We start from the raw sequence: 27,548 nt of genomic DNA, 5'->3' as shown, positions 1-27,548 counted from the left end.
TAACAATGTTCTGTTGGTGTAATAAGCCAGTGGTCTGATTGAACTGTAATTTTTTTTTAAATCATTCTGGCTGCAGTAGTAGACAGCTCTAACTCATCTGCAAGTTGACACATTTACATTTACACATGCACGAACAGAAACACAAACAGGAACCTTTTTTTTCACGTTTACTTGAACTTCAATAGCAATACAAGACAATCAGAACACTTGAGGCGATATGTACAAGGATCTCGGGGGGAGTTGCAGAAAAGTTCTGAGGTTTTACATGATCTCTGGCTCTGCAGTCAAAAGTTCCATCACCTACAGTCAGTGGCAGGTCGGGGCGCAGAGGTTTTGGTCTTGATGTGAAATAGGATTGGTCAAGAGTTCAAAATCAGTAGGAGGGGATGTGTTTAAGAGGCCCTCCAGTTGGTATAGATAAAATGCTTCACTGTGATACATTAATTATACAAGAATGATGTATATACACACACCCTTTCTCCCGCTTCCTCTCTCAGACACGCATACACACAAACACTCCCTTGCGCACACCCGTGCTCATCAAGCTACGCGCACACTCGTACGTCACGCACACTTCAGCACTTCCTCCTACAGTATGTAGCCTTGTAAAGCCACTATAAAGTCATGCACATGTTCTTTGAAAAGATTTTTTGGCAACACACAAGTGCTTCTTTGACACACTGCTTGCTTGCTACAGGGAGGGGCAACACCCAGCCGATGAAGCAATAGAAACTTAGACGACAGGCCAATAAGGATAAGCACCGATGAGATGGGAAGACACAGCAGGGTTTAGGGAAAGAGAGAAGAGAGAGGGGAATAGGAGGAAGAGTTATCAATGGATCACAGTCATACAAAAGTAACAAAACATGGAAAGGGGGGAAGTCTCGTGGTGATCGGGAGATAGAAGCAGGGAGGAGCCATCACTTTCATAGGCATCACTGTTAATCATCCACCATCATTAACCTTTTCATTAACATAATCATAATCGTTTCCATCAGTTTGATCGTCATTATGTGTTGTTATTATCACCATCTTCCTCCTCCTCCCTGATTTCTATGCCCCAATCACCACCGCCCTAGTCACAGGCTCGTCACCCGCTGCATCTGTCCATCATCTCCTTCAGAGGAGGGCTCTGGCGTGTACCCTGCCTCTCCATTGGATGCCATCGGTGGTGGCTGGTAGAAGGTCTGGAGGTGGTTAGGCCGAGGGCCCAGCGGGGGTCGCCCGAGGCTGTACGGCAGCTCCAGAGATGGCCGCTGAGGCTGACCTGTGGGGCTGACTTCTTCTGGACCTTCGGGGCTGCTGTCTGGGTACGAGAGGGTCGGGGGGGAGTTGCGGGTGTAGAAGCGAGGAGGGGAGCTGCTCCGGCTGTACACCTGCGGGGAATGGCGGGAATAGAGGTTGTTGGGAGGGGAGTTACTTTCTCGTGGAGCGAATATATTTGTCGGCGGAGAGCTTCGGGGGAAGATACTAAGCGGCGGTGAGCGGCGGTCTCCAGGGTAGAGAGGGGAGGGGTTTGAATCTCGGGCGTAGATAGGTGAAGAGTCAGCATCAAGGTCGAGATCTGGGGTCAAGGGCAGAGAGAAGCTGTCAGAATCTTCTCGCTCACCATACCGAAGAGACCCTCTGTCTTTCCCTCTTTTCCTCCCATCTGGACCTCCATCTTTGCTCTCAAACAGGAAGGATTCCTCCCTGTCTACATCCATCCCTCCTCTCCACACGTCAAGCACTCTGTCCTTCTGTTTCTCGCTTTCTCGTTCGATCCCTGCTCTCCAACCATCTCTGTCCTTTAAAAATAGGGATTCGTCTTTCTCTCTCTCTATTCCACCTCTCCATCCATCCATCCCAAAATCTTTCTTTTGAGTTATAAAAGTCTCTTCCCGCTCTGTCTCCGCTCCTCGCCACACCTCCACCCTTCCATCTCTCCTCTCCAGCATATGAGACTCCTCCCTCCCTCTGTCAATCCCGCCTCTCCATTTGTCCATCTCTCCATCTCTCTTCTGAGAGGTAAAAGATTCATCTCTCCCCATCTCTCCTCCACTCCTCCAATCATCCATCATTCCATCTCTTTTTAATAGAAACGTCTCATCCTTCTCTCTGTCCTGGCCGCCTCTCCATGTCTCTACACCTGCCTCCCTCTGTTTCATCAGCAGTGGCTCCTCCAGGGCCTTGTACAGGGGCTCTGAGTCCTGTGGTGGAGGTGGAGGAGGAGGTGGGAGGGGCCTGTCGCGATAACGATCCCGGTCTCGCTCTCTTTCTTTCTCCCTGTCTCTGTCCGTCCCTCCACTTGACTCTGCAGTGCTGCGGTGGCGGGACAGAGTACCAGGCGTGCGGCTGAGAGTGGAATAAGGTCGTGCTTGTACATCAGGGGGACGCGCTTGCTGTCTTTCCTGAAGCCCACGGCGTCCCAGAGTACCTTGCAGCTGTGAGTGGTCCCCATCTTTAAGCAGCTCACGGGACTCAGAATCCCCAGAAATGCGCGCGTGTGACCAGCCGTCTTGTAAGCGAGGCGTTGTGGTATGATCTTGTCCACGTGTCGTGGAATGTGTCTCAGTGTCTTGTGTGAGGTGCCTTGTTTGTGACCAGCCCTCTTGTGCGTTATGCCGTGTGCTTGGCTGCAAGGAGGTAGCCCATCCCTCTTGTGGCGGCTGTGCGTGTCGCGTTAACGTGGCAGTGTGAGTGAGAGCCGGCCTGTCGTGGTGGTGCGGCCTCGCCAAGCTGCCGTAGCGCTCAGGAGGAACAGGCATGGGAACTGAAGGCCTCAGGTTGCTCTGTACCAGCTCTGAAATAATCATCTTCTCTAGTGCTGCTGCATCGGACAGATTACGACGCATCCCAGCACCACCGCTCAGATCTGCTCCCCCGTGCGGTGTCAGGAGCCCCGGGGAGATGTCGTCCCCTCCCATTCCAACTCCTCCGTCCCTCAGAAGGTCAGTGCTGCCCACTACTCCAGCTCGGGACCCAGGAGTCGTCCCTAAACCGTGCAGGGTGAAGGTGTTGGGGGTGTAGCCTCCATTGAGACACACACTGTCCAACCCACAAGACTCCTGGCTTTGTGAAACGCCACCCTCTGTTAGGAGAAAAAAGAAAATGCCAGTCACAAAAAGCCAAGGAACCCATAAGAACTTTAGCATTAAATATATATGAATGACCAAATGAATGAATGGGCAGCGTTTGGTGTTCCTGCTGAGAGTGTTTTGGATATTAATATTTCTGAATGAAATGTTTGGTTATGTAGCCACATGGAGAAATGTGCTTTATGTCTTTATGGTCTGTGCATTGTGACTGTGTGCAAACATTTCACAGATAGTCTATGAATTGAAGCACAGTGCACAAGGGAGTGGCGCTCAATGATTCAAGTGAGCACAAGAGGGAAGAGCTCATACTCTGCTTGTTTCTGAAGGTTCCTACTGGTCCATGTTAAGACAGAAAGACAGAGAGGAAAAGTATCAAAAAAGAAACAATTATTTCAAGTCGAACAACTAAAGCAGAATTAAACAAACTCAAACAAATCCAAGCATCCATACTGTACAAAAAACAGACAACACTGTACTGTGCAAAAGCTTTAGGCTATTAAAAGCTAAACAAACAAAATTTTTGCTTGTATAAATGGCTACTGTATATAATAGTGGTCTAACAGTCACTCAGTATTCAGCATAGCCTAGAGCTTTGCAGGGTTTTGTGCATATACATAAATAAGAGAATGGTAAAAGATAATAATAAGAGAAGAAAAGAATAGCCAGAGAAGCAGGGAGTGTAGAGAACTGTATTAGGATGTACCTGTGGAGGTAAAGGGTTGATTATATCCCTGGGCCAGCACTGTGTCATATGGAGAGGCTCCAGCATGAGTCTGCAGCACTTGGTTAGTAAGAAAATGGTTCCCCAAAGCAGCTGATGATAAAGAGGAAGAAAATAAATGGCACATTCTTTGTCTGCAGAGCCAGCATATCTGAGCTATAAACTCTTGTACCTCGGTTAAGAGTAGGTGTATTATTAACATCCGCTGCAATGAAAGACGACTCAGTCTGCCTGCGAACGGTGTCATTCCACATCCTTCTGATACGACTCTGAAACAGACATATTACAGAAGTTCAAACCTGGCTCAGACACAAAGAAGGAGACTAAGAGGCACAGAGTGCTTCAGCATACCTGTCTGTTAGCCGTGGCCCTGCGACTCTGGCTGCTGGTGTAGCGGCTGTTGGATCTAAGGGCGGCACCCTTTACCGAGTCTGGAGAGCTGGACGAGGAAGTTGCGCAGCACTGCGAAAGACGCAGGCAACGGCCATAATCCTTCTGACCCTAAAACATTATTTAGTCATGTAGAAGACGGCTTTCTTCAAATAAATTATGCCACTGACAGACACCCGCAGTTATTTAATGATTCATGCTCACTGACACTGACCTTCCTGGCGAGGCTGCAGTGCAGTATGCTGATAAGAAGAGCCTGGGCAGTGTTGAGGGACGAGAAGAGGTAAGCCAGGAGGAGAGATGGAGCAGATAGGAACATGAGGCCTGAAGACCAAGTGACGCTCTGCAGGAAGAGCAGTGTCAGGGAGCCAACTGCCCATGCCCTGCAGACACCAAAGCAAAGACATATTTTACTTTTCTGATGAGCAATTTAAAACATAGGTTTTCACTTGCCTCACGTTGAAAATGAATAAAATTCAACTGTGCCTCTATTTCACAGGGCAGCTAAATTATTAACACAAAGAGGAGGAAGGAGCATGTAACAGCACTGAGGTTTGTAAAGCCAAATGTACTTGACAGCCCCCATCAGCAACAGGAACTGTGAAAGAAAGCTGTGACAGATGTGGGCTGCACTACCTTGAACATGCTCGACATTACTCACATACACACTCGCTGACTTTTTCTCTTTTGTTGAATGAATGCTTTTTCTTCCCTCTATTTGTCATTTTTGCAGCAATGCTAAGGTCTGACCTTTACTCACTCAAAAGGACGCAGAGTCTACATACATGCTATTCAAGACTGCTGCAGTGCATTTAATTCGGGTTTTTAAAGGCTACAGTTGCTGCACTTCTTCTTTCAGTTCTCTTACCTTTATTAAATGATATTAATGAAATTTCATTCAACATTAATAATAACAAATGCACTCGAAAGATGTTTAATAAAACGGACTCACAATTTATTTTTATCTGTCTTGCCTCATTCGGCAGTTATCAATTCATGCTTTGCACAATGACACATAATAATTCGGCACGAGAGACTCTTACTAACCTCAGGTTGTCATGGCGACTGGAGTCTGGCTTCAAAGCAGCGGTGCTGTGCATCTTATGTAAGGTCATCACCAACACAATGAGGTTTAACTGATGGCAAAAGAGGAAGATCAAACACAGTCAAATATATGCTCATTAAAACAAAATTACTGATCATGATGCTATGACACAGTCAAACAGGAAACGGTTGGCATTTCTAACACGAGATGAAATCTCACCGTAATGATGACAGCAACAGGTCCGAGGAAACTCCAGATGAAGTAATTGTCTGTGCGTAGCCAGCATCTGCAAATATATACAAACAAAACAACGAATTACAGGAAAATAGGAATCTTAAGAAAAACAAATTAATAAGCAGGAGATGACAAAACAACGGAGTAACTGTCCCCATGCAAGCTTCCAAGAATGTGGAGTCAAAGCCACACACAGCAAACACACCCACAGACCAGTCATCTTACGCAGTTTTCGAGCCGTAGCCTCTAAAGTCGATGGCTGCGGACACGGCCACCACCAGCCCAGGAATAGAGTATCCACACAGGTAGAAATACTTCCTCCTGGAGTTCCGCCCCTCGAACACCTCCCGCTGGAGCAGGTACAGTTCCACTCCTTCCAGACACAACCAACAAAACACAGAGAGCAGCGAAAAGTGCAACAGGCCGGCGGTGATGGAGCAGAGAACCTGAAAAATCAGGAGGCAGCCAAAAAGTGATTTATTACTATTGAGTTATTATGTCAAGCTTTTAAAATTATTATCTAGATCAAGACGCACTTCTTTAAAATGCTATTGTTTTCTAGTCCAATATCATCATAAAAAGAAATAAAACACTAACAGTGTACTGAGTCTTGTTGGCACCAACAAGGAAAAGAACTTCAGTGATGAGCAGGTTAGCCCACAGGTTACAGTGAATGGTGCTGTGGTCTGTATGCCAGGGCGCCCCCTGGCAGCACAGTGTGGTAAGGCAGGTCGCCAAGCACACCAATGCTACCGAGATGCCAACCCAGGAAACCACATAGACAAAAAGCTCTTCCGCACCAGCTCCGAACTGACAAAGAAAAGCAGACATGAAAGAAAGTGTAAGACATTCATAGATATTTATCTTGATGCCCATTTGTTTGTGGGCATATCACATGCTGAAAACTGCTGTGTTTCTATCCTTGTTCCACATAACATTTATTTAAAGGAATGCAATCATACCAAACAGAGTGAGCATCTTACTGAGAACACAAAATTTAATTTCATGGCAGAAAAAATATTCTGCTACATGTATCACTCTCTCTTTTACAGCCACAAATCCAAATTATCACCCACTTTGCACTTGATTTTTAAACAACATTTCAGAGAGAACAGCAGGGGTGAACTCCAACTGTGCAACCACAAATGGGCGCCGTGGCGGGCGGGGGGAATCGACAAGTTCCTGGTGGGTGAGGATGGAACAAGTTTTTTTTTTATTCAACTTTAAAGTCTGTCAGCTGTTCATCTCAAAATCTGACTTTTAAGATCTTAGTCTGACCACACAAGCAAATGCATGTAAAATTACAAGAAAAAACGTGACTGTTTTCAGTGGTACGTCCATACTGGCATAATAGTTGCCAAATTAAACATATTGAAAATACATTCTGTGCTCAAACGGTGCAAATGCACAATGGCAATATGGCGAACAGTAGCTTCCACGAATTAAATGCTGCTATGTGTCAGCGTGTGTTACTTACAGCAGGTTGCTGGTATGTCATGAGGACAGCATAGCTGGACAGATGGTTGCAGGCGCAAGTAGTGTGTGTGTTGTTTGTGTGTAACAGGCGGCAGCCCTGTGTAGACCACCTGCCATTCCCAGAAACCCCTGATGCGTTCCAAAAAGAGCAATTGGGACCAAAGTGGTTCTCCAGCTGAGGAAACAAAGGCATCAATAAACAGTATGTTCGACACAGCAATTATGCAAAGTGTTACAAATTTGTTCATTTCAATGTGACTTTTACGCTGAACAGAGTTAAGAGACCTGCAGGTGCCTAAGAGTGAAGATCACTGGCTCGGTGAGATACACTCTGCTGGATCCTCTGTGCACAGATGCAGAGATGACATGAGAGTTCACCACCAGGCTCTTGTGCATGACCTCTGAGCTCTGGCCCAGCCCCAGTCCAAGCCGCAGGGTCGAGTTCTGAGTTGTCAGGAAGGAGCCCAGGTTCTTGTAGAGGGAAAGGACTAATTTCACCTGGCCTGGAGAAAAAACAATATAAAATAGCATGAAATAATTGATCTGGAATAATGATATGTCTGAAATCTTACTATCTGAGAAAAGCTAGTATTAATTCTCCAAACAATCAGTCTTAGCCATGGTTTAATAACTATAATTTAAGAAGAAATCTGTTTGTAATAAATATCTTTGTCACAACTACTGCTGTGAAAATAAGATTAATATTTCCTTCTGCAGTGCTCTTATATTTGGTGCTATGGCTCTGTTATGGGAGTGCAGCACCAGGTCCCCGTGTATAGGACAGGGCAGGCACTGCTAACACAGCAAAGAGGTTTATATGTGTGCAGAAGCTATAGGCAGCCTAAAGATTCAGTAAACAAGTATCAGCTTAGCCATTAGCTCATGTGGCTTGGCACTGAGATCAGCTGATCTGCCTGATTGCAGCAGAGCTTGAGGATGTGCCCTGCCTGAACTAACACTGATCAGTTTCTCCTATGTGCCACATACCGTTGTTGCTGTACTGTTGCAGGGCCAGTGCTGATATCTGTAGGATGCTGTCGCTGTCGTAAGTGTTAGGGAACTTCAGGTCCTGTATGTCCGCCTCTGTATTTAACACGTACACCTCCAGATCTGTGCATAAGAGGACCAGAGGTACACACAAGTCTGGATGAGCTGCTAGTTTGAGGAGAATATGACAAGAAAACGGACGAAAAAGTCAGCGTACCAACATTTGGTGCCCTGTCACTGAAACGTGCTTCATAAAGGTTATTAGCCAAGAGAAACGCTCCTTTTTCTACTGCATCTAATAGCAGTGACGCAGAGCGTGACTGGTCAGCATTGCTCATATCAGCCCAGGACACAAGAGCTTCAGGACCAAGCAAGTTGTCAACTGTCTGAACAACGGCCTGAAAAACAAGAGGGGAGAGACAGTTACATCTATCAGTCTAGCTAGCTAGCTAGCTAGCTGTCTATCCATCTATCTTACCTGAACATAAGCTTTGCATGTGCGTTCTCTCTTCTGCAGCTAAAAAAAAAGCAGAAAAACATCTGTTAGATATCTTTTAGAATCGTCATCGTTGACATTTCTGTTCATTTCCAGGAAAGGTCAAGCACACATCCACACTGACAACAGCAACAATTTACCTTGTTGTAATTGCGTGCTGCTGACTCTTTATTGGCTGGTCTCAAGGCCTGGAGCTGAGCGTCCAGTATCTCGAGCAGCTGTTCAATTAGCTTGACGGACATGCTGACATCACCGGCATAGATCCGCCCCCGGGTCAGGTTGACCAACTCCCCGGCGATGTTGGCTGCATTCTCTCCACTCTTAATCTGGAGTGAGGCAGGGGTGTTTAGAATGTCAAATATTTTGACATTTAAGAGAGAGCTGCTTGCTGACTAGCTTTAGGGCATTTGCACAGCATGCGTGTGCATTTGTGGTTGTGTGTGTGCGTGTGTGACTAACCTTCTGTGCAATTTGGCTGACCCAGGGAGAGGTGCAGTTGGAAAGGTCAGGGCCTCTGGAGTTCCAGCCCACTGGAGACGACATGCATTGATAGGAGGCTATACCTGCAGAGAAGGAAAAGGTGACGCAGAAAGTCAGAAAGGAAACCGACAGTTTGTATTTTATAACACCAGAGCATAGACCAGATATGAGACAGATGTAGCCTCTGTGTCTGAAGTAAAGCCATTGGGGAAGTCCGTTAAACTTGGCATTCTTTCGTATTGACAGAAGGGGGCCTTTAGTTGATTCTATAAGAGTCTAAGAGAAAAATCTACTTCTCACTTGATTTATCGTCTGAGAAAAGACATTCTGGATGAGTTTATGGTTTTAGTGTCTAATTTCATATGTTATGTTAGACCACACAGTACTCATTTTACAAACGGTCGTCCAATTTAGAGTAAAAAAATTGTCAAGGGTATGCTTTAAGATTGCTACAACAAGTTTTTTCCTGCTTCAAAATAGGCCATTAAAGAGTGATTATGCAAGTAAGTACAGTTGGTCCACATAGCGCTATGGCAATAATCCAGCAAATATGTCTACACTGGGGTAGCTGTGGGAGAACATGCGGCTATGTGAGAATAGCCTGTCCCATGCATGCCCCAAGTGGGAGCACTTACACAGTTTTGTCTTTTGAGATCCCCTATATGGCCCCATGATATCCCATGGTAGTTTTGCTTTTTTAGTGGGTACCCATGAGAGTTTGCTGTGAGCAAACAAAAGTGGGCATGCCCACAGAAAATCCTCTTTGGCCTCCCATATAGTGTTTTTAGGGCAGCTGTGGGACACCCACTTGGAGCCTGTATGGGAGAAATATTGGTGTTTCTTACCCATACACTTCCACAGTTCACCCACACCCGCTAACTGTGAGCTTGGATATTATTCATAATAAAGAAGCACTGCAGGGATGTGTAACTTTGAAAGATTAAACCATAGAAATAGAAATATGAGGCTTAGTAAAGGTGACTAATGTAAAACCTCAGTAATATGTATATAGTGATATATAGAACTCTAGAAGTTAACGTTATAAAGCCATATTTAATTTCCTAAAACAGGCTAACTTGTTTTGATAGGGTTTAGGTTTTTCTTTACGTTTGTTTTCTTGTTTGCAGGCTTGTTTAAGCGAGTGGCTCCATAGTCAAGTGGTTTACACATTTGCCTAACGAGTAGAAGATCCCCAGTTCCCCTTGAAAAAACAAGGGGTGTTTTGTTAGGTATAGTATCAGCTGGAAAAATGGCTGAATCAAATAAGTGGCACTACCTGCTGTGGCAGCCCCTATCGAATGTCAGAGCAGCTGACTTTTATTTTTAGAGACATTTTGCTCAAAACTTCATAGCAGCTGGTGGTGGCACATGCTTCATAGGGCATGCTGCAAGCCTACAGTGAACCCCACTTGGACACCCTCTCTGCTTAGTGTCAGCAAGTCACAGTCATCTGTACCCCACACGTCATGCTGGTACTGGGCCCCACTGTGGCTCCACACGGACATGTTTGCTTGTAAGTCTGTGCATCTTTCTGTTATTTCAGGTCAATTGATAAGCAAAATTATAATTTATGAATGATCAAATTTCAGGAAAATGCCTGGAGAAGCATCCAGCATCCTCAATTTCTCAGTAAGAGTCACCCCTCCCTTGTCCCTTTCAAAATACCTAGATCGGGACAGCCAAAAATGCTTGACTCGAGTCTTCAAACAAGAGTCAGTGAACCAGTGGCCAAAATGTCTGACACATCATCTTTTACTTCACTATGTGTGTATTTTTCACTTTTCTATGCAGATAATTCCAATTTTATGGTTTATTTTGATAAAAGCACAATTTATAAAGGTATGTTTAAAACTTTAGGAAATCACTGCCTTCTTGTTACACCGTACACATTTAGTTTTTCCTTCTCAGCTCGTCACTAACTTTGCTTGTGCTTTTGGTTCCGAGCAAGTATTGCACAATAGGGTTAATTTTTGCTGAAAACAGCTACTGCTGGAAACCAGGCCAATGATAATGAACCCTGCAGTTAATAACATAATAACAGAACTGCTGTATGAGCTAAAAGAAGTTGCAAGGCTCTCCACAGCAGAAGCCAGGTGATTATTTACCATGAATTGAGTTTGAAGCCTTTAACTGATCTGCTTAATTGCTGCACACATTTTGTTTACAAGACATTTAATGAAAACCAAGACTGGACACTTGTTCTGCAAATTAGGTTTAAGTATGTAACAACAGCCACGCCTGTTTCCAGTTATAACCATCGTTTAAGATAAGACTCAATCATCACTGCCGTGCCAAACCCATGTCCAAGCCATTCAACATGATTATGAAGAGGCAAAACGCACTCCAGGCATCTCTACATAATCTCCATAAGAGTTGCTCCTCAGAGGGAGGCAGGGCTGAGGAAGACAGCTGCACAGCGAGAGGAAGAGTCGCTGAACCCAGCTTCTCTACACACTGTAACCTCTCAGACTCATCTGAGGCAAGTTCAAAGAGAGGACATCCGACTACATTTCAAAGGGAAACAGGATACACACACACACACAAATGATACTACACACACATGAAACAAACATGTTGGCATGCTCACATCTGCGCGCACACACACACACACACACAAACATGCATATGAAACACACACACTGGCATGCCCACATCTCCCACACCTACCCAAAGACCCCTTAGGGCAGGGCCTTTCCACGGTCTCCCCCTTTAGGGTAGGGGGCCACTGCACCCCTCGTGCCACCCGACTCTCACATCCTCCCACCTGACCCAGTCCCCCAGGGGCCAAGGGGACACGCAGAGGAGGGCGTGGGGTCAGAGGGACCATGGCTGTGATCGGCCGCTGGTCAAAAGGCCCTCTGTTGATGACACCAATTGGATGGGAGGCTGACGGCCGTACTGGAGTCAGAGCCACTGTGGCTGTGTATGACCGGACAGTGGTCATCAGAGAGGACAAGGGCCCTGGAGGGCCAAAAAGCACTGTTAATTCTCCACATTTATTACATTAGTCACCTATGTCCAGTTACACAACTACTATCATTCAACTAACCTTTAGTAGGTGGTGGTGGTGTGAACTGTAGAGGGTATCTCAGTACATAGTAGTTATTCCACACATACAGCTGGTTGTCTCTAGGGTTGTAATCTATGGAGGAGATGTACTGGTAGGGGTTTGGGAATGGTATCTGAACAGGAAGCTCCTGCCCACGACTGGTATCGTAGGCATAAACCACCATGTTGCTGCTGGCTCGGCCATCTGCCTGCCCCTCATCATCCTGGAAAACAGAGCGCACGGCGTAGAGCACACCGCAGGCCATGAAGGCGTTGCTAGCTCCACGTTTGTCAAAGCCAGTTGCCCAGGTACCCTCAAAGCGGAGAGTGTAGGGGTTCACCTGCAAACAGGAAAGAAATGATGAAAAAATCAAAACCTCCTCTTTTCTTTCTTCATCCTTTCCAAAATACAATCATCGATCTGTTTTTCCTTCCTCCTACCTGGCTGACCACGATGCGTCCGTTATTGGCTTCAGTAGAGTAAATAACCCAAAGGCCGTTCTCATCCACTGCCAGATCGATGTCCGACTTCCCTCCCCAGCGGTAAGGCGAGGTATCGTGGTAGTTAGCATTGACCACCACTGCCTCCCCGCTCTTGATACGGGTGCGTAGGTCATATTTCACAAGGTTGCGTGTTCGCTCCTTGTTGTAAAATACGGCACCGTCATACACCACAAAGCCTGTACCATCCACACGGCTGGGCAACCTAGGAGATTATTATGAAATACGTCATGAAATGTGTGAAAATATATAGTTTGTGACTTTTTACTTTTACAGAAGAACAATAGAAACGATACGGAGTCAAAACATCAAAAATTGGCGTGTTGTGTGTTGACCGGAAAGCTCAGCTCAGATTAAAACCACCCAGAACATCAACAGCACCAACTAAACATCAGTGATATTAGCAAGATATCTCCACAGAGTCCAAAAGATACTAAAATTAAACATCAACCCCAGCTACACTTAGGCTAGCTTCATTCATTTGTATTTTGTAAGCAGCATAAAGGGATACATTTTGTTATACAATCTTGTGTTGCATAAGGAAAATTAAATTATCTTGAATTCTGATTCTTTAGTGGCCTAATTAGGATATTATTTTGGTGACAATTGCAGATATTGTGGTAGCCTTAAGAGCATTTATATAATACCTTTTAATAATCCCAGACCTTTTTATTCATCACTGAGAGCAAGCCTCTCAGAAGCTGCATGCATAGATTTTACCACTAACTATGCAAACTACTACACAAAGAGCTAACAAATGAGTGGTAACACATTTAATGAGTGTAGCAGAAATCTTATCATCTATAAATGGCAATGATGCTTTTAACTATAACTCTTCTTATTTAACCATACGTTATAGATATAGAATATATGAAACCAACTTTTTATACGGATAAAATAAATGTTTTTCTTTTTCCATAATAAATTGATTTGGCTAAATGTGAAATAAGCCCCCAAGGCCTGCAAACTGCCATTATTTTTATTACAGACTACTTCATTGATTTTTTTTTTCCAGCTGTGATTAATCTGTTACTTTACAGTTTCTTAAAAAACAATAAACAAAGCAGACCCTAGAGTAACTGAATATTCATCAACTATCTCAACAATATACGCAGTACACAAAGCACTCACTTATAGGTTGTGGTGACTCTGTTTTGCCGATAGTCATCCCAAGAGGCGTACTCATACAGCACCTCTGTTCTATAGGGTGTCCACGGCATGACATACAGCCTGTCACCAGCTTGCAGGGGGTCTTTACACCAGGCCCCTGATTGATGCTCCACCTCCAGGAGCGAGGAGGCTGGCTGGATGCTGAGCAGTGAGCCAGGACACACGAAAACTGGAAGATGGGAATTAGGTGGGGTAGAGGCAGGATGTGAGAGAGAAGAGAAAGAGAGAGGGAGCAAAAGCGCAGGAAGGGAAGTGCGAAAAAGAGTGAAGAGAAAGAAAGTGGAAGCAGGTGTGGGGAGAAAATGGATCAATGCATGAAAAATGGATTGAATTAAATGCAGTCAATGCAGCGAGATTAAGGAAAAAGAATGAAGAGAAAAAGAGAAAGGGATTTAAAACACCTGTGCTGATCTCGAGAGGCAAGCAACAGAAGAGACGTATAAGTGTTGAGAAATCACACACTGTTAGTGTGTGTGTGGTGAGTAATACAACAGGGACACTGCAATGAAAGGTGTGAGTGTATTTATGTGCTTTTTTGTGTGTATGTGTGTGTGTGTCTGTGTGTGTGTGGGTTAGTGCAAAAAGAGTGAAAAAGAGTGTGAGGTAGAGTCAGGGACGCAGAAGGCGGGGCTAAATTTTGCCTTGAAGTGAATGAGAGGGCAGGTTAGTTTACGCCGAGCACAACGATTGGTCCACCCACATGTCAATAACTGTATGGACACATATGTATACTGTACAGTCTCACACTGGCATGCAAATAGGCATGCACACACACCCACACATAAGCAGTGCTTGGTAAGCACACATCCAGACGGATATACAATCACACAGATTTCGTCTTATTTTTCCTATGAAGATAAATAAGGGGCTCTTCCTATAAGGGAAGAAAAGGGAAAATAAGCATGAAGAGGATGACTAGACAAGAAGGAAGGAAGGAAGGAAGGAAGAAAGGAAGGAAGGAAGGAAGGAAGGAAGGAAGGAAGGGAGAGTAAAAAGTGAAAGAAAGAACAAAAGAAAGATCGAAAGAAAAGAAAGAAAGAACATAGAGGAGGGAAAGCTTCAAAGGAAGATTGTGTTTATGTACGTGTGAGTGGCTGTGTTTGTGTTGGTGTGCACAGAGACTGAAGGAGAGACAGAGAACAGAGAGATCAACCAGGAGCAAGAGGGAAAGAAGAGGTGAAGAAACTAAAGCAAGAAAGCAAGAGAGAAAAGATGAAGAGAGACTAGGTGCAGAACCTGGATAAAATTGGATAAAAGGACGGCTTTCTATACAACGAGAGATGGATAAAATGGGGGGAAAAGAACTGAGTAGGAAATGAAAAAAGGGAGGGGGCAACATCCAGCATGATTACGAAACAACGTCCTAGGGTAGGAGGAAGAGAGAAATGGTAGGAGAGAGGAAGAGAAGGAGAGAAAAGAGGGGGTTCGGGGGTAAGGAGAGATCAAGATGCTACAATGTATTGTCTTTACCTTTTTGGTCCACTTCTACTCAAGCATAGGAAAAAAAAGAGGGAGAGAAAGAAAGAAAAGTCAGAGGGTGAAAGAAGGGAAGTAAAGAGAAGCAAGAAAGCAAGCAAGAAAAGCAGGAGAGAAAGAAAGGAAGGAAGGAAGGAAGGAAGAAAGAAATAAAGAAAGGGAAAAAGAAAGAAAGAAAGAGAGAAAGAAAGATTTGCACAGATAAAGACTTTGGAACTCATTCTCACCACATACATTATTGTTCACGTAAAAGGAAGGAGCACGAAAGAGACCCAACATATTCTTCTTCCCTCTTCTCCTCCCCTCCCACCCTATCCTCTCCCCCTTCCCTCCCCCACCTCCCCCGATCTCTCCTTCCCTCAATCAGGCTCCTGTGGAGAAAAGAGAGCAACTCCCGTGGCGTGAATCTGGAAAAGAAAACACACACGCATGCACGCGCAAGTGCATACTCCCAAACACACATACACGCAGAAGACATTTTGGCAAACAGTTTTTCTCTCTGTACTTTCTCCGTACAACTTTCTTTTTACATTTCAGAAACACAAGCATGCACACACGTTCCCTGAGAAACAAAAACAAAAACGAAAACTCCCAGTCTTTTTCTATCCATCAGTTTCTCAGGGAACTAGTAAACATCAGAAATCATACGTACAAATAATAATAAACACCAAAAACCTAAAATGCATCTTGGCGAAAAAAAAACAAAAACATAGGTTAAATCTGTGTGCACTTGTGTTTATGTATGTGTGTGAGTGTGTTTGTGTGTGTGTGTGTACATACAGTATATGTGTGTTTATGTCTGTTGAAATAAATATATATGCATACTCACTGTAAGGGACACACTCATACTGGATCTCCAAGTACTTGTATGTTCCAGGACAGGGGTCTGGGAAGACATCAACCCCTGCAACCACCACACACTGAGTCCTGTTGTTACACCTGGAGGACGGATGGATGGATGGATGGATGGATGGATGGATGGGTGAGTCATACGGATGATGGAGAGAGAAAGCAAAGGAAGGAAGGGGAGTGATTACCAGACAGGAAAGGGGAAGCAAAGGACACTCCATTTGTCTACTCTCCCTCTCACTGAATATTGATCAGTTCTTCGAGGAAAACACTGCTGAGTACACAGCTAATGGTGCAGCCAGGCACTCATACTTAGCTGGAGAGGTTGCTTCACCTGCATGTATACATGACACACAAGACAACCTACTAATCAGCGTGTATGTTGTGCAGCAGTGCACACATACAAACAGTTCATGCACTCATTGATTGCCGTAGCCACTTCTAAAAGACGTATTCAAATAACTCGAGTACGATATTACAGTTTGCATCTTTACTGCGCAATTTTTAACTGCTTATGCAAATATAGTGTACACACAGCAGGATGTGCAGCCCAACACATACTCACCTCTGTGACATGATCTTTAGTGCGTCAGGGAGGTAACACTGTGTGTTCTCCATCTGGAAGGGGTCTGCATCACAGATCTTATCATCGGTGCGTCCGTAATTGGCAGTCTCCACCATAACCACATCGCTCCCTGGGCAGCGCAGCTCTATGGGGTAACCCTCACATGCCAGCTCCCTGCGTAGCAGGCCAAATGGCATAGCGGCCCGGGACATGGCTGCACAGTAGGCGGGGGAGAAGTGGGGTGAGGCAGCAGCGGATGAAAGGGAAAGGCGGAAACACAAGAAGAAAGAAAAGCCAAGTTTTCAAAATTTACTACAGGCAAAAGGAGCTTCATAGTTAAGTTAATACATTTCTAAAAATTGGCATTTGATTTATTTTTGTAGTGTCTGATTTTGTAGTGTCCTCGATGACAGCAATTTTAAACCTCAGAAGGGAGTCAAACGGCTTCTTAGAGCTATAAACCAGTTACTGACTCCCATGTTTTAATGTCCAACTTTACAGCTGAAATGAAAATAGTTTTACCTTCTAAAGCTAATTTAACCCCTTCCTAACAATTTTCTTGTAGTAGTCTTCAGGCTTCTTGAAGGACATTCAAAGTTCTTCTGTGAATGTTGGCTACCGTTCTTTGTCAAGATGATTCCAAAACACTTCAATAATTTTGAGGTCCGGGTTCTGGACTGGCCAGTCGTAACTGAGAGAGCATATTGCATGCTTTTCTATCCAGGTATGATTTTACTGCACTGCCAGTGTGTTTGGGATCACTGAAAATGAAAAGCTGAAAATGCTGCATCTCTCCTGTGTCAGCTATTTTGTGGATTTTTTTCCTCTTTCTTAAGGACATGACTTTCAAACACTGTTCATCTGCTGTATAAGTAGTTTTTTAGACCTGCCACTTCTTCTTTTGTCCACCACTTGTCCAGCTTTGTCAATTTTTTTAATAGCATACCGCACATCATGCCATCAAGTTTTAGGCTAACATCTCATCTGGTGCAGAAATACTATTTTATGCCCGTCAAGCTGGCATTTTTCAGAGATTCGTCTTAAGAAATTGAAACAAATTATCTGTTTTTGTGAAAAGTACAAGGACTGAACTGAAAATGTGTGAAAAGCAAAGAAAACGCTTAAAATACATTCAGAAGATGTTTCTTTCTACACAAAAAGCTTTTTGCTTTGTATATCTGTAATAGTACTATTGCTGGCTCCTTGCAAAATATAAAAAATGGTGGTGGCTCAAAACGTTTGCTCAGTACTGCATAAACCACCTATTAGTATTATGGTTTGAAGCAATAATTCATAATCATGGATGCTGGCACAGTCTCACATTTGTTTTAAGCCTTTTTTTTTGCACTTAGTTATGAGTGGTGCTCTGTGATGGATGCTAACATGCAAAATCGAATCCCAAAGTTACGAGATGTTAACATCTGACACCATGGATACCGTATCTATGGTATCCTTCGTATGCTATGGATGCACTGGATTTCAGGGAAATTCCATATTGAATTAAATATCTGCCTAATGGTGAGCACGGAGAAAAGGCAGGGAATGAGCAATTTCTGTAGGACTGGAGACTGTACAGAATGTGATACTAACAATATTAACATGGCCAGGCTGATTACATCATCTGGGCTACATTGTCAGGCTTTGGGAAGATAAATACTCCTGGTCTACAGATGGGATCAGCTATCCAATACCACGAACTATAGGACATTGATCCCATTAATGATTCCCTAGGATAGAGACCTTACTTTGACTGCCTCATTCAAATCATTCCCATACCTGTATTTGTTAGCACATTTAACACACATTACACATGCTTTGAAATTGTGAAAACGTTGAAAACCGCTAATTTAATCTTTAAAATGCGCAAGTGTGAAAGCTAACACTGGAAGGAATCCCAGATGTGACTGTTGACATAATCTCGTCACACCTCCTTTGTAACAGCTACATGTGACGCGCAGCTTTGAAACCACTACTGACACTCAGGTGCTCGGTAAACACAATCAGACAAGTATAGGATTTCATTTTCTTTGAGCACTACGTGTGAATATGTTAAATACAGGCTCAGCGAAAACACTCACCTGACAACCTTTTAAAGCTGTGTAAACCATGGTTATTGGAGAAAATCCCATTACCATTACCTTAATCCGCTTTCTCACACGAGTTTGAGTATCGTGTACGCATGACAAGGTGTTTGCAGCATCAGGATTAAAACATTAAAGCAACACTTTGGTGTGACTAGTATGCTGCTGATGTACTGTAACTGTCTGCCGTGCTGAATAGCTGATTGTTAATCGACTTTGAGCTACAGGCAGCTCCTCATACACTCCACTCATACACTTGTATTCAGATCTTGTGTTTGCGTAGGTCAAAGCATGTCATACAGCTTGTCTAGATGCCTTTTTTTAGTGGCACTGGGCTTCACTCGATTAGATGTGAGTCACTCAAATTTGTGTTGCACTGACATTATCTATGGCGTTTCAGTTTATAGGATTCCTCCTACTTAATGCTGTCAGAATCAACACCTCGACGTGACGCTTACCTTGGCCAGAGGGCGCAACTTGAGCCAGAGTGAGCACGCCCACGAACCACAGTGACACAGCCATGCTGGGCAGGAAGAGTTAGGACGTCACACCACCACAGTGCTAGGAGAGCCTGGGGAGGAAGCAGTGGAAGTGTGAGACTGTGAGTGAAAAACTGCACCCTCTCGTCTTAGTGGAGATGTGTGTGCGCGCACGTGTGTGTGTTGGATGGTCAGAAACCCACACTGACTATGAAAGAGTGCACATGAGACACCACAGCAGGGTGGAAAGAGGACAGAATAATAGAGACAGACAGACAGACGGACGGACACAGAGCGGGAGCAAAATAAAGATAACAATTGAACAATCGGTGCAGCGAAAAGCACCTCAATCTGCTGTTACCATGGTGATAGCACAGTGCAGTCTCAGGAAGTGAGAGAGAGAGAGAGGGATGGAGAGTGAGGAGGTGGATGTGCGTATCTGTTACTGAAAGCGCACACGTGAGAAATTGTGTTTTAAGTCTGTAATTAGCCAGAAGCAATACTGGCAACTGACCCATAAAAGAGTCTTAATCTTTCTATCCTTAGACACACACACTCACAGAGGCAGAGGGCTGGGCTCAGCTTAGGCCACTTTTCAGTAATCCTAAATAAATCATGTCGTAGAGACGATCTCTTCCCCCGCAGGCGTAACTAGGTAAAGCAGCTGACTGAAGACACAGGTGATCAGAGGGCAATGGTGCACTGTGGATTTTTATGAGGGAACATACGGGGCGCAGGAAGATGAGCTACAAGAGAACAACAGTAATATGACTCCTTACTATAAACTGAACTCTTGGCCCTGGACAGAAGGGAGAGAGGAGGGGCCTCATGTACGCCATAACATTTCTTTTTCCTTTTAGGATTTCAGCTACAGCTGTAGTGTGGACTGCGTAACCAGAATTACGGTCTTGGGAGGTTGTGTGTGTGTGTACATAAACATATGTGTGCATGTGTGTTTATTTGTGACTCGGTTTTCGCTCCGTCTTCTTGTTAGGTAATGATGGCCGACAGATTTAGGTCACTCCTCAACAAATGTCCAACACGCATTCAAAGACTTGCGCTCGCACGCACACACACACAGACAACCTCGCACGCATTCGGGCACATGCGCATAAACTAAGAAAGAGAAGAGAAACCTCTGCCTTCTTTAAATCCACTCAACCAACAAGGCTGTAATAAAGGCCCCAGGACCAGTGAGCTATGCACACGCACACACAGTAAATATAAAAGACTGAACAGAATGAGAACATTTCCATTTTTTATCAGATGCACGCACAACCACGCAAATACATACACACAATATGTCTAGTCTCCTGCAAACCCCTTATGGCAGCATTTTGTTATGCTTGCTACCCCAAATCTCTCTCTTTCTCTCTTGCTATCTCACCCCCCCCCCCCCCCCCACACACACACACACACACACACACACACACATAGATGCAGAGTAAGTAGAGCAAGGACACTGATGGCCCTTGACAAAGCCACACACCCGGTTCCCCCTGTTTGCACCACCATGCTTACTGCCTACAACCAAAATCCTGCCCCGGGGAAGCGGCCGGCCTACTTGAAGTGGCAGCTATCTCTAAGTGAGTGTATGAACATAATGCTTAGAGTGAAAAAAATTACACAGGCGCACACATTAACGTGCATGCTGTGAATACACCCAACCATTTACAAAGAATATACACAGAGAAAATTCGTTTGCATGTTTTGCTGGACGATTTCATGAAATAAAAATATTCTCAGTTCATCATTTTACACACAGCTACACGGCAGTGTAGCTTTACAATGATAGCTGTTACAAGAATTTAGGCGTGACATCTAAATTCTTGTAGTTTAGACGGTAATCACACAATTCTGCATCACACAGATCCTTAAGAATGCGAGTAGCCTGTTGTAGAAATAATGTAAAAATCAAGTTACGTACACTCACGTGCATTAGAGGCCATACAATCAACAGAGGGCGAGATAGAAAGAGAGACTAACCTCCCTCTCTTTGGTCACAGAGCAATCAGTGCCTGAGGGTAGATCACTATGAAGCACAAAGTGACAAAGCAGCCTTGTAGCACTATGCTCTTAATGGATGAATGAATGTGTGTTTGTATGTGTGTGATGGAGAGGAGAGACTAATTAAGAGGTGTGGGGGAGAGACATAGATTAGTCTTCCAACAGAAACCCTGAAAGGTTTATTGGCTGAAAGACTTTTTAATAACAAGAGTGGGAGAATTTTCTTGTCGCTATGGATAATATTTAAGAATCAAAACACACTACAGTGCCTTGTGCAACTGCCAGTTTCGGACCATTGACCTCTACATTTCCCAGAGGGCTGAGGCCTACATGCTGCAGTCAAAGCCACTTATGGGGTTTTAGAGCCTGTATGTTTGTCTGGTCGATGTCTGACTCCTGGGACTAGAGATGTCGCATTCCCCTACATGCATGAGGGTACACAGAAAATATGGTAGTAACTAGCATATCAAGCCAAAGTTTTCTTTTATTTTCTGTCGTATTTGTTATTTTTATGATTTTAACCCCTACTTTATACATATCTGGAATACTAGCAGGTATTAATTAATCCCACAGAAGGCCAGAAAGACTCCCTGGTGTCTCGTTCTGTGCCACATTTTTTAAGAGGTGCAGGCCGGGATCTCTTACAAAAGAAAGTTTTTGCACAAAAAGTAATTGGGTTTTCTCTCACTTAAAGAATTGAGTCTTTGCTAAAGACTGCAGGAAGACTGATTAAACATTGATAGGTTTCCTCACATATTTATCACAACTGTAATCCTGCCTTCAGCACACACTCCCTGAGCTAAAAGCACACCATGCATTTGTGCTCTTTAAGCATTTTCTCCGTATCAGAAACTCTCCAGAATTGTACGGGTTTGCTCATTAATCATTCTTTTGTTTTTACCTGATCAGTGCGAAGCATAATAGCTGAAATCTGTTACTGTCACATTTAAGATTATTGCCCAATCTGAATCTTTCTTAAAGCACATAATTTACTTAAGTCTGTCTTCAAATAATACTTTTTTTTTTTTTTTAAAAAAGGCATTACAACTGTATCTGCTTTCCATAAGTGGACGTAAAAAAAAAACAAAACTTCTTAATATGACAAAATCCAAAGGAATTGCCTGATTGGTTGATTTTAAAATTAGTCGAAGTTTATATATAGCCTCCCTGTAAAAAAACAAACAAATCCACTGTCCACGCCAGTAAGAGGTGGGCGGAAACCAATCTCAGACCAACAAGGCGTACAATAGGAGGCTTGTGCAGCATTCATGTCAAGTGGGTTGCACGGTGGAGGTGGAAAGATTCTTATGCCAATGAGTTGCAAGCTTTCATGACAGCTGTATGAGTGGATCATGTTTTTTTTTTAAAACTATGTATAAAATTGCATTGACAGTGTACAATTCTGTGCATTAAATACGGGTGGATGGCAGATTTTGGCTGCTTTGAGGAGTCCGTGTTCGTTTTTACAGGCACTTTTACTTTTGTCACGGTCCATGTGTCTGCCCAGTCAACCCAGTAAGGCCACATGTGTTTTTTGTTTTTGTTTTTGCTCTCTCTCTCTCTCCTGTGTTCGCTCTGCCTGGGCGGAGCTCATTGCGGGCTCCCCCCCTTTGGCCCACGCACCTGGGAGCAATCACACACCTGCGGCCCATCATCCTGCTTTCCTGACTGCCAGTTAAGATGGCGGCTCAGTGTTTCTCGTCGCTGGACCGTTTTGCGACACATGTTGGTGTAGCCCCGGCTGACTAATATCTCGTGTCTTCATAGTGACTCCCTTGCGGTGGTTATCTCTCGTCTTGTGTATGTAGATTCCTGGACCCGTCCCTTGAACCTCTTTGGATTTCAGAGCGCGAGTGTTTGGATGAGCGCAGTGGCGCGTGTTGGAGCGTGTTGAAGATTGGAGCGAGTGGGCGCACGAGCGAACGGAGTGTGGACCTACGAGCGTGTGTAGAGTGTTTTCCCTTCCTGCCCCGTGAACCCCTGGAGCCACGTTCATTCCCCTCGTATTTTATGTATAGTTCACCGGCTGTTGTTTGCTTCAGCTTCAGTCAGGGTTCCGTCAACGCTGACAACTTAAAGTACCGACGAACATAGTTTATAGCAGCATGTGATTTTTGTAATAACAATTTAGATATCGGCTTGAACCGCAATGATAAGTCGATCATCAGAAAAATAACATTTTTTTTTCCAAAAAAATATCTAAATAATAAGTAGGTTTTATCTTTCTGATGCTTTCCTTTGTTTTAAACCTGTGAAAATGTTGTGTTTTCGGAAGACCTACAGGCTCATGTTCAGCACATGTTAATATTTGTTTGGAAAACAGTTGCGCTGATGTTGCAAAGTCTTGGCACATCAGATCTCTTGACAGTTTGCAGAGGCCTGATATTAGATGATCTGTTAATGTTTCATGGCCAATAGTTTCTAGGAAAGCAGGGAGTTCCAGCCAGACACAACTGGCTCAGAATAATGTTCGCCTGCTCGAAAGAATTGAAAGTGACATCTGTGTTCATTTAGATCTTCTCAACATCTAATGAACATTTTATACTTTCTTCAAAGTCTTCTTTCTCAATTTAGGAGGTATTTCCCTGACACATAACAAGAAAATGTGCAGTGACTTTTTAGCACAGATTTGGATTTTTGCCATCACATTTCACATCTTTAAGTTTCTTATTTTAGGGGTTTTAACTTGCTGCATTAACTGAAAAAATAAAAATTCCCGTCTGTCATATTTGATCTATAAACAGCTTTTCAAACCTTGTCAAATCTATCTGAAATTATATCGCATTATGCACAGCAAACACACACACACACACACTCACATATGTGAGTAACATACGTATATGTGTTCATAATTGAAAGTGTGTTTAAGTATGCAAGTGATCCTTTAAACTTAAGAAAATGTGGCATTGCTCCCAGTTGTATGTCAGCATAACCTGCTCCGATAATGTGAGCTGCTGGAAAATGTCATCAGAACAAACTCGCAGAGTAAAATACAGGATTGCGGTTTGGATTTTAAAATGTCACATGGCTTGGAAAAGGCCTTTACGCCACTAGATCATCAACTGAAGTACGAGAGAACAGAGCAGTCTGGACAGAAGGGAGGAAAAAAGGGTTTATTAATAAAATATTTTAGCAAAATAGCAATATTAGGTACAGTGATATGGCAAAAATTTGTCTCCTCGCAGAGATTTTGTCAGGCCGTGTACATTAAAATCACTTGACTAAGCAAAAGCATACGCACATATCTGCATGTCAGCTTTACAGATTATGTACGATTTATTTTTCGTGTTTAAACATAACCCCTGGACAAAATTAGCATAGTTAAATACGTCTCATTATTTGTTCCACAGTCTGACTTGGAACTGTAACAGAATATTAATTAGCTGCTCTTTTGACATTGGTAAATTTAAATGATTTTTACACGCCAAAGTGTCTGCCCCTTATCTTTGTCATATAAAAATCCAAGCAGATGTCTGTTCTCATATCATGATATTGATATTACACTGATATATCCGCCCACAGCTCTGCACAGGCTTGCATAAAATGCTCACAGCACAAACGGGGAGACTGACTCAGTGTGTCTGACTGATTCAAGGAGACGTGAGAGGAACCTGTTCGAGGTGGTCCGAACAGAAAGAGACAAATATGGTGCATTTTACAAGTCAAATGACAGAAAACCCATCCAACTTGTGTGTGCGCATGTATGTGTGTGTCTGAGTGGTTTAAGCAAATCACTGTGTCCTTTCTTTTTACTCCACAGTAGTTGATGTAAATGATCCCTACATGGAAACAAACCTCATTACCTTTGTTTTCTCTTTCTCATCCAACACACAGTGCGGACGCACACACACACACACACACAAACAGAAAGGAGTCACCGCTCTAAAATCTGGGTTCACAGATAGTTCTCTATATTAATGAGCTCTTTTTCAATGTTTTTGTATCTATAATTAATAGGACACAAACGATGTCTTTGCACACCCTTGGCTACAAATGAATCAGGGATTGAGTCTGACAGTAGAGCAGGAGTCCTGTCACCCACTGAGCTCTTCCTCCATCTATTCCCTTAGCCTTTCTCCCCTTTCATTCACCTCCTTTGTCCTCTGCATCTCTCTATCGCTCCGTCTCTCTTTCTCACAGTCACTCCAGTCTCTCCGCCTGGCCTCCTCCACTGACCCAGTCCTCTCTTTCTCTCTCTGAAATATTGATAGTGGACTCTCACTCACTCGCTCTGCTACCTCTCTTCATCTCTTTCTCTTTTCTCCTCATGTTCCCATCTGTGGTGAATCAGCAAACCAAACCCGCATTAAAACCCCTTTTGTGTGTGTGCGTGTGTGTTTTACATCACTGCTCACTGCAGCACACATGACGCTGCAACCAAAGGTGTGTGTTAATGAACACAAATCACACCACCCATGACAGACCCCTCTGGCGTTCCAGTCGGGGACACCCTATCACAACACTTTTTCCCCTCTCTGATCTCCAAAGACGGGTAATCACGTGCCTGTGAATATTTCACAACACTCATGGCTACTACTGACCAAGCTTTAATGGCAGCCAGCGTTAAAAACCCCAGCACAGCAGCGCATGGGATCCATGTCCACTCAGTGATCAAATGGCCCTTGGCAGCAGCAGAAGCAGAAGCAATACCAATGAAAGAAGCGGGGCACCTGTGCTGTCCTCTGGGGCATTGATCATATATGTGCGATTGTGCGTGTGAACGAGAGAGAGAGAGAGAGAGAGAGAGGAGGGGCGGAGTGCATCCTCATAGCCTATATCCATATCTTACCGTCAATCCTCCAGTTTCCCTCGTCCTCCTCCTCCTCCTCGCTCACTGCGTCTCCCGCATCCCGTCTCTCCGCGCCCTCACCCACAGTACTCTCCTCCCTTTCTCCCGCTCCGCTGCGCCCGATGCATTAAAAAAAATTTAATACTCAATGGGGAATTAGTGGAGGGCGAGACCTGCTGGGCTATACGACAGTCATTAGCGTGATTTGTCCAGCAACAACTGGGCGTCCTCCGCCTGTGATCAGTGCGAGAGGCAGGGTTTTGCTCTGCTGGACCTCACACCCTCCCTCCGTCCTGTAGAGGCTCGATGTCTTCCCGCTGTGCTGTGTGACTGTGCGTCACGTTGGTATCATAATTCCCACGGGTTTCATGCCCAGAAATGATGCGGGCTATAGGCCTTATAGCCCCGATGGATGAAGGGAGGGAAATAAACGGGCACACACGAAAACAATAATTAGGCGCAAATTAACGCACAAACCTCGACCGCTCTGAGCCCCTCCGTCGATTTCTACGGCTCGCCGAGCTCAGCTGTCGTTTGTCATTGTTGATCGTACGCCTCCGATGCCGTTCATTAGGTACATCCTTGCATTTAATGGAAAATAACGTCGACGTGATAACAGCCGCTTTGCATATCCTTGAAGAATCGTGATGGGGTGCAGCGGCACATCAGGACGGATATGGAGAAATGTCAGGCTTTAAAAAAATAGGGGGGGGGAAGCAAGAATCGCGTTATAAAATAATACTGGGGTTTAAGGGGGGAAGGAAAAGACAACAGCTGGACGGTCAGGAAAGATACAGTTTCCCGTTCCTGGCCTCGCCTTGCATCCGTCCGTCTCTCTTCTTCTCTCTCTCCATCCGCTGGTCCGCTTGTTGCGCGTTCTGCAATCGAGAGCGCGCAACGCGTCTGCGCTTCTGCGTGTGTGCACGTTTGTTTATGCGTGCGCGTGTGTACTTGTGCAGAGAGAGTGGCGGGGTTGGGGGGGGCTTCGGCTATATTGTCAAGGTTTGTCTGAGTGAGCAAAGCTGCTGTGTAGGCAAAAGCAACGGAATATGAAACACACAGCGGCTTGTGTTTATTCAGGCATCTGTCTCCTTTTACAGGTCCGACCAGCTCCGATGTAAGTTTAGCATTTACAGTTCTGTGACCACATCATGGTGAAAGGGGAGATGAGCTGTTTGTTAGCTACCCTGTGCTGCACAGTGCACAGACATTTGTGCAGCACTGCTAGAAAATATGACCTATTTGTCAATCTGGCTGTAATGTTAGAGCTTTGTTATAAATCATCATGTCTCTGCCTTTTCTAAAGCACATCAATCCATAGCAATCAAACCTGATGACACCTGATGATACTCTGGCTTCCTTCTCTGTCTCTGAGATGCATTTCAACCCCAGTGCTGCTGCTGTGATTACTGTGATTACTGTCATTCTGCCTTAGCTTTTTGTACTTGTATTTTAGAAGTACTGGCAGCATGTAGTTAAGGCATGGGTCACTTAGAGGATATAGAGGAAGGAAGAAAATGTCACAAAGAGAAGGAACTGTTGCAAAGGAAGATCTTGCCTGATCAATCGAAAGCTTCATCAGATTAGCCTGCATGCGCGAGGAAGTGTGCAAAGCCTGGATGTGGTCTTCATTATGTGAGAAGATGATTTACAGTCAAAGTAGCTCAATGATAGTGT

At 44.2% G+C, this 27,548-nt stretch overlaps 1 protein-coding gene across 5 annotated transcripts; it reads right to left on the bottom strand.

The window, feature by feature from the left end:
• Positions 1–152: 152 nt before the first annotated feature.
• Positions 153–27,535, bottom strand: adgrl1b (adhesion G protein-coupled receptor L1b). Of its 5 annotated transcripts, none has more exons than XM_085277486.1 (26): positions 25,872–27,535; positions 19,055–19,167; positions 16,516–16,729; positions 15,931–16,040; positions 15,096–15,110; positions 13,587–13,794; positions 12,396–12,660; positions 11,956–12,295; positions 11,574–11,867; positions 8,886–8,989; positions 8,567–8,752; positions 8,409–8,447; positions 8,148–8,328; positions 7,931–8,053; positions 7,229–7,446; positions 6,945–7,118; positions 6,065–6,277; positions 5,693–5,913; positions 5,453–5,519; positions 5,236–5,324; positions 4,403–4,571; positions 4,150–4,299; positions 3,971–4,067; positions 3,781–3,891; positions 3,387–3,410; positions 153–3,070 (listed from the first exon to the last, which is right to left on the bottom strand). In XM_085277486.1, the coding sequence occupies exons 2-26, from the start codon at positions 19,116–19,118 to the stop codon at positions 1,080–1,082; spliced, it is 5,667 nt and encodes a 1,888-aa protein (XP_085133612.1). In that variant the 5' UTR covers positions 19,119–19,167; positions 25,872–27,535; the 3' UTR covers positions 153–1,079. The 5 variants fall into 5 exon arrangements, with proteins under 5 accessions (XP_085133612.1, XP_085133613.1, XP_085133616.1 ...); XM_085277487.1 differs by having other exon boundaries at positions 3,387–3,407; XM_085277490.1 differs by having other exon boundaries at positions 4,150–4,260.
• Between the last annotated feature and the right edge of the window lie 13 nt (positions 27,536–27,548).

The sequence above is a fragment of the Mchenga conophoros genome, linkage group LG6, assembly GCF_057382185.1.
Source record: "Mchenga conophoros isolate Kocher_MC1m ecotype Shallow Benthic linkage group LG6, M_conophoros_male_GT1.1, whole genome shotgun sequence".
In the NCBI taxonomy this organism is placed as follows: Eukaryota; Metazoa; Chordata; class Actinopteri; order Cichliformes; family Cichlidae; genus Mchenga; species Mchenga conophoros.
This window is presented reverse-complemented; position numbering and strand designations above follow the sequence as displayed.